At 64.0% G+C, this 11058-nt stretch overlaps 1 protein-coding gene across 2 annotated transcripts; it reads right to left on the bottom strand.

Moving 5' to 3' along the window:
• CABP7 (calcium binding protein 7) lies at positions 71-9472 on the bottom strand. 2 transcript variants are annotated; one of them, XM_018061005.1, is made up of 5 exons: positions 9355-9472; positions 2062-2205; positions 837-949; positions 403-556; positions 71-223 (listed from the first exon to the last, which is right to left on the bottom strand). In XM_018061005.1, the coding sequence occupies exons 1-5, from the start codon at positions 9461-9463 to the stop codon at positions 96-98; spliced, it is 648 nt and encodes a 215-aa protein (XP_017916494.1). In that variant the 5' UTR covers positions 9464-9472; the 3' UTR covers positions 71-95. The 2 variants fall into 2 exon arrangements, with proteins under 2 accessions (XP_017916494.1, XP_017916493.1); XM_018061004.1 differs by having other exon boundaries at positions 85-556.

Below are 11058 nucleotides of genomic sequence, written 5' to 3' on the forward strand. Positions count from 1 at the left end.
CCTGAAGTACACGCGTTGGTGGCCCAGGGGACAGTGAGGGGGAGGGCTGCGGGGCGGCCGGTGCAGTGTGGCCCCCGGCCCTGCGCACCAGGCGCCTACTTCATGCCACTGCGCAGCACCTGGTTGGCTGCGATGAGCATGACGCTGATGATGAAGGCGATGGCGAAGGCGCAGATGAGGCTCTTCCGCACGCACGTCTGGCGGATCTGCTGGTTGGAGCAGGCTGCGGCCGCCGCCACCGAGGAGCAGCAGAGAGACAGAAGGGACAGCCGAGCGAGGGACTCAGGGGCCGCCTGCACTCCCACACGGGGCGCGTGGAGACGCGGGGTCTGGGGCAGACGAGACCCCCAGCGTGGAGTTCCTCCCCTGCCCCGCCCGTGGGGTCCCGGGGCGGCCACTCACTCTCCACGTCCACGGGGCACTCCTCCGCCGTGCCCAGGTGACTCTCCTCCTCCGTCATGATGATGTTCTCGATGTCCTTCATGGACAGGTGCTCACAGAAGGTGTCATAGAGCAGCCGCTTCAGCTCGTCCACCGTCAGCTTCTGCATGTCACACTTGGGGGGGGACACGGTGCTCTGGCCGCGGCCACCATGGCCACCACCACCAACCGCCCCACCCAGCCCCTGCAGCCACACAAACCGGTGACAAGCCTCTCGGTCCCGGAGGGCTGGGAACCACTCACCCCTCTCCTTGAGTCCTCGACCAACAGTGGCCTCCCCAGGGGAGCCCTTGGCCCAGCGGACAGAAACCTGGAGGCGTCACTGCCCCCATTTTGCAGCACGGGCCCGACCCTTCAATGGCCCCAGTACAGCCCTCCAGTCAGCCAGGGCGTACCTTCCAGAAGACAGTGTCAAAGTCAGTGCCGTGGAACTTCTCTGGGATCCCCGAGGTGGAAAGCTTGGGTCCCAGGAGGGTCACAAACTCCTCAAAGTCCACTTGGCCGTCACCTGGAGCAGGCAGAGTTCCAGTCAGCTGGGAGGCTACACCTGGGCACTGCGGGCCAGTGCGGGACCCAGGAAGTCCCCTCCTCGGAGCCTCACATGCCAGGCTCTGGGCTGACGCTGAAGCCCCCAAATGTGCGGAGGCCCCACCTGACAGGTGTGTGTGTGGGGGGGGGGTGCAGCAGGCGGGCCCTGAGTGGCCTTGCCCGTGGGAGACATGTTTCACCCCGAACCCTGCTCCCCGGAGCGGGTGTAGGGCCAAACATCCTCCCCACCACACACAGGAAACAAAGCTCAGGATGGGGGACCACTGGCCCAGGTGGGCACGTGCTATCCGTGTGGAGAGGGGACGTGGGAGGGGCCAGAGTAGACTGGGAGGAGAGGACTGGGCCTTCCTGGTGCTTACGAATTTTTCCTTCACTGAAAGCCAGATGGCATATACAACTAATGATTCTTTTTTCTTTTTGGTGATGGGAACTGGAATATTTCGTATTAATATATTGTTGCTTAGTCGCTCAGTCGTGTCTGACTCTTTGCAATCCCATGGACTGTAGCCCATCAGGCTCCTCTGTCCGTGGGATTTCCCAGGCAAGAATACCAGAGTGGGTTACTATTCCCTTCTCTAGGGGATCTTCCCAACCCAGGGATCGAACCCCCATCTCCTGCCTTGTAGGTAGATTCTTTACCACTGAGCCACCAGGGAGGCCCATTTAGTAGAGACATTCTTACTTTTCTGTCCTTTAAAATTTTCTTGGGGACTTCCCAGTGGTTAGGACTCCTTGCTTCCACTGCAGGGGGGACGGATTAAACCCCCAATTGGGGAACTAAGATCCCACAAGCTACAGCACAGCCAAAAAAAAGAAAAATTCTTGGAATTCAGAGGTACAGGTCTCCAACTTCTTGGGTGTAGCTGGGGCTGTCACACTCTGTCTGGCCTCAGTTGTCCAGCTGAGAAGTGGGGCCAGACCCAGCTTCAAACTGCCATAGGCTTGGGGCAGACCTGAAGTGGTGAGAGTGACGGGACCCCTGTGAGCTCAGTCCTGGGGGCTCAGGGTCCAGACTCGGCTCCCCAGCCCCTCGCAGGTGAGGGGTGAGGGAACAGGCAGGGCGCAGCTCACCGTCCATGTCCAGCCTCTGGATGATGACCTCCAGCTCCACCTCATTGGGCATGTAGCCCAGGGAGCGCATGGCCGTGCCCAGCTCCTGCTTGGAGATGAAGCCGTTGCCATCACGGTCGAAGACTTTAAAAGCCTCTCGGATCTCTGGGGGAGGGGCAGGGCCAGTCAGGACCTCACCCCTGTCCCCGATAGCCCCCTCCCCAGGACCCCAGACCCCACCACCTGAGCGCAGGATGGAGGCTGTGCCCCCCACCGCGGACCGTCGCCACCCTCTGGGACCCCGCAGGTCTGGTCAGAGACAGTCAGCGGGTGGCCCAAGAGTCCACTACAGCGCTGCCTCCCTGGAGCTCAGGGCAGGCCAAGCTAGCAGCAGTGGAGCCGGGGCGGCGGCGGTGACGAAACCGCCCCGGGGTCTCGGGCTCCCAGAGCCTCTCCAGGCGTGCTCACAACGACCCCGTGTGGCCGGCACCACGGAGCCCGCTGTGCAGGCGAGGACTCCGGCGGGGAGCCGGTCCTCCGTGAGCTGCCGGAGGCTTCCCGCCCACCCCGGCTCCTCCCATCCTCCCCCCACTCCTTCCACCCTCCCCCCCATCCCCATCACACTTCCTCCCCAGGCTCAGCTCGTTAACACCGGCCAGCACTCGTTAATGGCGGCCGCGAGAGGCAGCCGCAGCTCCGGGCTAACAGCTGGGCGCAGACTGTCTCCTGGAGCCAAAGATTTGGGGGAAGACAGGATGGATGGAGGCGCCTCCGCAGGCCTAGGCCAGGCTGAGATGTGGGGGTCACTCCCCCCCGACCACCACATGGTATGGAGAGGGAGACAGCCCTGAGGAACCTGGGTGACTCGGGGGTGGAGAGCAAGGCACAGGGCTGGGAGCCTGAGAACAAGAAACTCAAAGAGTGACCTTGGACCAGCCTCAGTCTTACCCACAGTAAAATGGGCAGTCATGGTGTGACATTTTACCAAAGATATCCAGGAACAGTTCTAAACTCTCCCGGTTCACCTTTCCACCTCTGTCTCTGGGCTTGTTGTCCCTTCATTGTTACTCAGCCCCAGAAGGGTCCTACAGAGCACCTCCCATTGTGGGGAGGGGCTCTCAGTCCCCTCTCACCCCCTCGGCTCAGGTTCCCGGGGGCTCCTTGTTCAGTTTGCAGGCGGAGAGGAGCTCACGCGTGCAGGTGTATTTGGAAGGACAGGCGTACTGCACACCTGGAAAGTGAGGTCTAGGAGGCTAGGTGGCCAGTGTGGGGGTCTGTGAGCCCCTGAGACTGACCATGGGATCCTGCACCTTGGGGTCAGCCCCTGATTCTGCTGGACCCACTAGAGCCCAGAGAGGGTAGCCGTGTGTCCCAAGCCACACAGCAAGGCGGCTGTGGCCGAAGCCCCAAACTTCATCAGGTTCATCCCACCTGGCATCTGCCTGAAGGTTCCAGTTGCCACTCAGGCCAGGACAGTGTCCACAGGCCTCACCTGAGCTGCCTAGGCCCCCAGACCCTCTGACTCTGGACTGCCAGCCCCCCTCCCCAATCCTAGGTAGGGCCTGAGAAACCAGTATCCTAACCAGTGGCTGCTTGGCCAGAGGAGCAGCTTGGAAGGGAGAGCTGAGCCAGGCCAGGGGCTCCTGTAAACCCTGGACCGGGGGAACTCCAGGCCAACGCCCACCTAGTTTCCCTGGGCCATTGAGAAGGTCACGAGCCCCCGACCCCCAGAGGAGTGTTAGCAGAGGACCAGCAGTTCCAGAGGTGCTGCGGGGGTTCCAGTCCCCTGGGCGTCCTGGGTGAGAGAGGAAGACACTGGCATTGCAGCCAGGCATTGTGTGCCTGACCCTACACACACACAACACACACACACACACACAGGTTTTTCGCTGGCTCTATTGGCCTCCTGACCGCACACACACACTTGGGTTTTTCGCTGGCTCTGTTGGCCTCCTGACCACACACACACGCACACACACACTTGGGTTTTTCGCTGGCTCTGTTGGCCTCCTGACCACACACACACACATATACACTTGGGTTTTTCGCTGGCTCTGTTGGCCTCCTGACCCAGCCCCGGGCTCTGCCCACCTTACGCGTCCTGAACTCCAGCCCCAGGGGCCCTTTCAGTCCAGGTGGGTACCAGGGCTGCTCCCCCTGCAGGCCTCTGAACACGAGGCTCCTTTTGCCTGCAATGCTCTTCCGCTCTCCGTGGCGAACTTGGATACATCCCTGGTTCCCAGCAAGGATGGACGGTATCACCTCCCTTCCTGCCCACCCCCGCCCCCGCCCCAGCTGACTCTGGCCCTCCTCTGGCTCCCACAGACCCCTTCCCCCGAGGGTTCCTTCCTGACTGCGCTGGATTGTGGACTATGAGATTCCATGAGAGCAGGGACGGGTGGGTCTTGTTCACTGCTGTGTCCCATGACTGGAACGGTGCAGGCATCCAAACCGAGCCATTTGCTAATAAATGGTTAAATGAGTGACTGATTCAGGGACCCACTCCTACATCTGGGGCACACACAGAGGAGCTGAACAGAAAGAAGTTCATGGTCCACGTAGTGTGGGGCCACCTCTCAGAACCCATTTACTCTTAGTTTACAAATGATCCTAGTAAGGGCAAGTGTTACCAGAGGCAGGGGGCGGCTGGGGTGCTGTTCGTCCTCTCGTGCAGCCCCTAAGGAAACCCTCACCCCAGGGGCCACCCCAGAAGAGGGGGATCACCCCCAGACGAGGCATCCTCAGACGTCCAGATCAGGGACTGGTTTGTGGGAAGTGGGAACCCAAGGAAGGCACCCATCTTTCTGGGCCCTCAGCTGGGAGATCTCAGGGTGGGATGGCCAAACCGCAGCCTCATAGCACAGTGGTGCTGCAGTGGGTGCTGGCTCGCTTCCTTGCAATGAGCTGGGGCCCAGGCTGTCTCTCCCACCCCGACAGGGGCTAGGTGTGCCCCCCAAGAGCCCAGGGCTGCTTGTGTCGGAGCCCCTGACCTCCTTCCAAAAGTCCTGAGAAAATACACACAGGGGACAGTGGAGGGCAGGTGAATCCTGGGGTACGTAGGCAGGCGACAGTCCCAGAGGCACCCCTTTCTCAGGCAGGACGAACCTCCCAAAACCACTGGATCAGTCCAAACACTGCCACCTCCCCTTCCACATGTCCCCTTAGCCACTCCTCCCTGGCACGCCCGGCTCACTCTCAGTCTTGCTCTGTGTCCTCGGCCTTGCTCAGAGCCACGACCTGGCCCCTGCTGATTCTCCAAGGCCAACTTCAGGGATCACCTTCTCAGCCAGAGAATCAGCACCAAGTCACGCAGACTTGGGTCAGATCCCAGCTCTCCACCATCCTGGCCAGGTGCCCTCGGGTGGGTGTTTGCTCACCTGTACAGTGGGGCTACAGAAATGAACAGAGAGAAAATCAAGCAGGCAAGAGCTCGGCCGGGCCGGGCCTGGCTCAGAGCAGGATGCTATAAATCAGAACAGCCCAGGTGTTCGGCGGAGCAGGAAGGAGAAGAGAGGTCTCAGGGAGCTTCGGACACCAGGCCAGCCTTCCTGTTTGCTGGTACTAGGACCTGGAGGCCCAGGGCTTGGAGTCTGGCCTTGCTGCTCAGCAGCCAAGAGACCTAGACACAGCACCTTCCTCTCTGAACCTCCACAGACTCGTCTGTGAGCTGAGAGCGTGACTCTTGCCCAATCCCAGAGACCTGGACTCTGCTGGGGGCTCCTGGAGCAGGGTGGGCATCACAGCTTGCCTGTTGCTGCTGCTGCCATCGACACAGCCCAGCTGGGCGCGTTTCCCCGAAAGCCTCACTCTGTTCCTGCCCTGGAGGCCGGGGGAAGCCTGCCGCGCTCCATCTTGGCATGGGGACGCCTGGCCCGGGCAAGGGCTGGCAGGGCCTCTGAGTTTCCAGGCCGACCCGGGTCCCTTCCTGCTGCCTCCAGCCTCTGCCCTCAATCCCTCCCCTGGCCCGGGGAGCTGCGTCAGGGCCTGAGTCCCCAACCAGCCCCATGGGAGCCGGAGTCCAGAGAAAGGGTGTGTGGGCTGGAGGTCACTTTCGGGGGCAGAGTGTGTCCTCTGCGGTAACTACTCCTCTCCGCGGCATTGGCCCTGCGCCCCAGCACTTTGGCCTCCCTGAGTTTCTGGCCTGCACAGAGGTGGTTGCTGGGCTTGCGGGAAAGGGGCAGGAAAGGGGACCCCTCTGTACCCAGAATGCCCCATTTGGCCACGCAGTGCAGACTCCACTGTCTGAGCAGGTCAGGTGCCAAGCCCAGACCCCTGCCCTGGTGGCTGTCTGCCTGTCTGTCCACCTGTCCATCTGTCTGCCTCCTCCTCTGAGGGAGGGCTGGGTGAGGGCCTGCCGTTCCCCAGCTCCCACCCTCAGCTGTTCAAGTCCGTCGATGCCACTGGGGTCAGCCACAGGCCCGGGAGCTGTGGGGCCGTGCAGCGTGCATCTCAGGGAGGATCTGGGGGGTTCTGTCCTCTGCTCGAGGAGGGCCAGGGACCCAGGCCAGCTCTGCCCGGCCACGTCTACCCATCCAGGGGTCCCCAAGTGCCTCTGCAGACCTTCAAGGCCCTTTCCACCCACCCCTTCCCCGAGCCTGCATTTCTGGCCCAGTCCCCCGCATACCGCGTGTTCCTTCCTCATGGGCCTTCCCCGATTCCCTCTCCCACTCCGTACCCTCCCCACTGCTGCCTGGTCTCCGAGCCCCCACTGAGCCCTGTGCCAGGCCCTGTGCTGAGCACCTCCATCACGTCCTCTGTCACTTGTGGCCCTGGGGAGGGGCAAGTCCAACCCCTTTTTACAGATGGAGAAACCGAGGCAAAAAGCAAGTGATTGCCCGAGGTCACTCCATAAATCGAGGAGCAGAGATTCGAACCCCCCCCTCGCTTGACTAGGAAGCCCTCCACCTTAAGCCAGCGCTCTCCACCTCCCTCCCTCGTCCTAACCGCCCCCTGGATCTCTGCAAGCAGGCATGTACTGTCTGCAGCATCTCAGCCCAAGCTGCTGGGCTCGCTGTCCTCGGCACATGTGGCTCGCCCACCGATGGGCGTCCCCCAGCCGAGGGCCTGGGTGGGACAGGAGCACTGACGGGTCACTGGGGAGGTGGATGGGGCAGAGGGGGACTCTGTGCCATGGATGGTCACCCTTCCCACCCAGCCCTTGGCATCCAAGGACCACGGGCGCCTGCAGAGACCTGGTCTCCTCGGAGGAGGGCTTCCAGAGTGCCTGCAGCCAAGAAGGGGAAAAATCACAGAGGACTTCCCGTCCTCATCCTTGGCTGCCCACAGGCTGTCCCAGACGGGCGGGGACCGCCAAGCATTTACAGGCATCATCTGCCTCCCCCCGCCAGGGAGAGCCCTGCCCTTCAGATGTCCCCTGTGCCAGGGCCCCCTGCTCCACAGGGCCCGGGAGAAGGGGACGGGCGAGAAGCAGGCAGCGCGTTTGGTGTGGCTGGTGACTAACACTCCTGGGCTCCTGCCAGCATGTCCGCCATGCAGTCCAAGGGGAGCCTGCGGGCTCCTTGCCCCTGCACTGCCCGCCCTGTGCCCTGCTCACCCCTGCATCCCAGTCTCCTCCCACCTCTCCTTCCTTGGGGTCTGTACTCCAGGGCTGGGAGATCAGGAGAAGATGGACCAGTGAGGCCCCAGCAAGGCTGCCAGGGGCATGGTGGGATGCTAGGAGCAAGAGGAATGAGATGAAAGCTGCCTGGGGTGCAGGGGGGACAAAGTGTACCCCTGCCCCATTGGCCAGGAGGAAGGGATGGATGAGGGCCTGTGAAGGGGTTGCTGTAAGAGGTTTGGGGTGCCCGGGACAGGAGCAGACAGTGTTAGGGCAGGGACAGCCGATGCCCCACCCCCGCCCTCTTGCCTCTCACTGGACCCCCTCGTTTTCCTAGGCCCTGGATGAGACTCTGGTTCCTGGGCTCTGGCCCAGACAGGGCACAGACTTGGGCTTTGGAGTTCAAGGCCAGAGACCCAGTAGCGGTACCCATCCATCTGTCCTGCTCGTGTCAGACACCAGACCCCATTTCTACGGCTCTCCCAACCTCTGGTGGCTTTCGGGGGGACGTGGTGAGAAGCAGGTGGCTCACGGTGGTGCAGTGCGGGCTTGGGGGTGGGGGCGCCTTCTCCCCTTAATCTTCCCCCCCGATCCCCTCTGACTCCCTCAATATCTGCCCCCTCCAGGGCTTGGGGGTGCGGCTGGACCTCTCTCCATGGCTTGTGCTCCCACGGTCACCCCTGACTGCACTGGTGTCTCTGCTGTACCCCACAAAGGCGCTGTTGAGCCCCAGATCTCAGAGACCCTTGGCCCTAAGGTACCTGAAGAGAGGCCCAGCCTCTGGGTGATCGCAGGCCTTCCCCTAACAGCAGATAAGCAGATCCCATGGGGCCGAGACCCCCATCAGCCCAGAGCCCCTCACTCCACTGCAAAGGGCCCTCAGGAGGTCTAGGGGGAGGCGAAACCTGAGCCTCTGCCCCCGGTCCTGTAGGGAAAGAGCTGCAGGCCCCAGGGGTCTCACTGCTGCCCAAAATCCTCAGTCTGAGGACCCCAGGCTCTTCGATCTGCTCTGATCCTGCCCAGCCCATCGCCCAAGGTCCCCATTCATGTCCAGAGGTGGAGGGACTCGGGAAACAGATCAAGTCGCGTCCCCCTCTGCCTTTCCCTATCAGGCTTGGTTATCGCGACCAAGCCGCCCAGTCTGGCCACTTGTTGTCGCCACCACCTCCCTAGCCGCCTTCCCGGCGCTCGGGGCCGGGGGTCCCCGCAGGGCTGTGGGGAAAGGGCTACGGGCCCTGCAACAGGGGCTGGGGGCAGCCCGGCAGCCGGCGGGAGCAGGGCAGGCGCCCGCTCCCCTTCTCTGGCTGCCCGAGCAGATTGGATTTTAAAAGCGACACGAGCGGAATGTCAATGCGAGTGCAGAGCCGCGGGCGGGCGCCGCCGAGGGGATCAGGATGCGGGTGCTCCGGGGGCCGGCGCTGGCGGGGGTGCACAGCTCAGACCCCCAACCCAACCCGCCGCGTTGCCGCACCGTCACCGCGGACTGCGCGGCCCCGTGACCCCGCTGCGGGGCCCGGCAAGTTTCCGCAGCGCGGGGGACCACGCGGCTGAGGCTGGGCCGGCCCTCCGCCTTCGCGACCCCCCACCGCGGCGCCCAGGGGTGCGACCGGGTCCGGCCTCCCGGCGCGGCTGTTCGCTGGAGCGCCCACCTGGCAGGCGGCACCCGCAGACAGGCCCCCGGCCCCCGCGCCCTTAAGACCGCGTTTCACCTGGGCGCACAGGTAGGAGGCCGGCGGGGGTCCCGGCGGGGCACTCACCTTCCAGCTCGTCCTCGGGGATGTCCACAGGGCGCTGCTCCGACAGCAGGTTGGGGACGGTGTAGATGCCCCGGTACATCAACGCCGCCGTCACCGGGTGGAACGGCATCTTGAAGGCTCCGCGCCCGCCCGCCCGCCGCAAACTTTGAGGTCGGGGCTCATGGGCCGGCGGCGGCCCCGGGGGCGGCTGGAGCGGGCGCGGCGCGCGGCTGCGGAGGGCGGCGAGGCGGGGGGCGCCCCTCCGGGGGCCTAGCGCCCCCGCGCCCCGGGCCGCCGGTCCATGCTGCCCCCTCCCTCGTCGGGCTCCCGGCCGGGGCCCCGCAGGGGCCGCGGGGGCGGCGCCGCTCGGGCCTCTCCGCTCGGGCCGCTGCGCGCTGCGCCCGCCGCTCCCGCTCCTCGGTGCCCCGCGCGCTCCGCGCTGCGCGCTGCTGGCCGCCCGCTCGTCCGCTCGCCGGCGCGGCCGCCCGGCCCGCCGCTCCGGCTCTCGCCGCCTTCCCTGCTCGCTCGCTCGCTCGCTCCGTGTCGCGCTGGCTGCGCTCTCCGCCTCCCCCGCCCTCCGCTCGCCCGCCCCCTCCGCGCTTCCCCCCACCCCGCCCGCCCCTTCCCGCCGCCGGCCCCTGCGTGGCCGCCCGAGCCGGCCGGGGGTTCCTTCTCCCCTTTGGCCCGGGCTCCTCTTTCTCCCTACGGAGGCTCACTCGCCCACCCCCACCCCCATACAAACCAAGTCCGCAGCCACCCGGATTAAATTAAGATGGGGTGGGGTGGGGTGGGGGTGGGGCCCTACCTTCCAGCCCCTTGGCTGGCCCCCACCCGCCTCGAACAGACAGCAGGGAGTCGAGGACCAGATACCTGGCAGCCAGCGGAGGTCTGGCCCCCCGGCCCCTGAGTCCTCGAAGAGAATCACAGTGTTGGTGCCAGGAGAGGCTCCAGAGTTGGGAAACTGAGTCCGAGGAAGAAGGGCGTTGACCAAGGTCATGGGGCAGGGCCAGCCGGCAGGAGCTGGGGATAGGTCTTGGGCAGTCTCCCCTGCTCTGTGGCTGAGACCTGGCCCCTGACCTTGCCCCCCAGCAGTGGAGCCCCAGTCCTGGCTCCTTCCCAGACGTTCATCACCACTAAGCCTGCAGAGAGGGAGCCAGGCAGGGGAGGCCGTGGGGAACAGAGAGGTGGCTGGGTGCCTGTGGGGACTGCTGGGAGGGCTGGTCAGTCCACATGGCTCCGGGTTAGACTCAGTACTTGTGCAGGGCTGTCCCAGGCCCCAGGGCATGTGTGCCTGTGGAGTGAGGGGACAGCATGTGTGTGCATGTTACACCCTGTTATCCACAGGGTGTGTACGTGTGTTTTCAAGTCCACATGGAGATGGTTGCGTGCTGGGAGGGTGTGCGGCCACCTGTGTGTGCCAAGGTTGTGAGCTGGGAGGTGAGGCCAGGGGCCCGTGGGCAGGCGGGGGGCGGTGTGCAGCCCTTGGGTGCAGGCTGTGTGTTCACAGATGTCCGTGCATTTTTATGGGGGAGGGCTTGGCCCCCGACATCATTATGGCTCCAGATGCAGACTCTGCCCCTGTTGTTGTCCAGCCGCTCAGTCGTGTTCGACTCTTTGCGACCCCATGGACTGTAGCATGCCGGGCTTCTCTGTCCTTCATGATCTCCTGGAGTTTGCTCAGATTCACGTCCAGTGAGTCGGTGATGCCATGCAATCATCTCATCC

The sequence above is a fragment of the Capra hircus genome, chromosome 17 (genome assembly GCF_001704415.2).
Source record: "Capra hircus breed San Clemente chromosome 17, ASM170441v1, whole genome shotgun sequence".
Lineage (NCBI taxonomy): Eukaryota > Metazoa > Chordata > Mammalia > Artiodactyla > Bovidae > Capra > Capra hircus.

Coding starts and splice junctions, on each gene's coding strand:
- CABP7 (XM_018061004.1), bottom strand. CDS start 9,463: ATGCCGTTCCACCCGGTGACGGCGGCGTTGATGTACCGGGGCATCTAC. Junction 2,206..9,354: donor CCCCGAGGACGAGCTGGAAG/GTGAGTGCCCCG, acceptor CCCCTCCCCCAG/AGATCCGAGAGGCTTTTAAA. Junction 950..2,061: donor CCAGAGGCTGGACATGGACG/GTGAGCTGCGCC, acceptor TGCCTGCTCCAG/GTGACGGCCAAGTGGACTTT.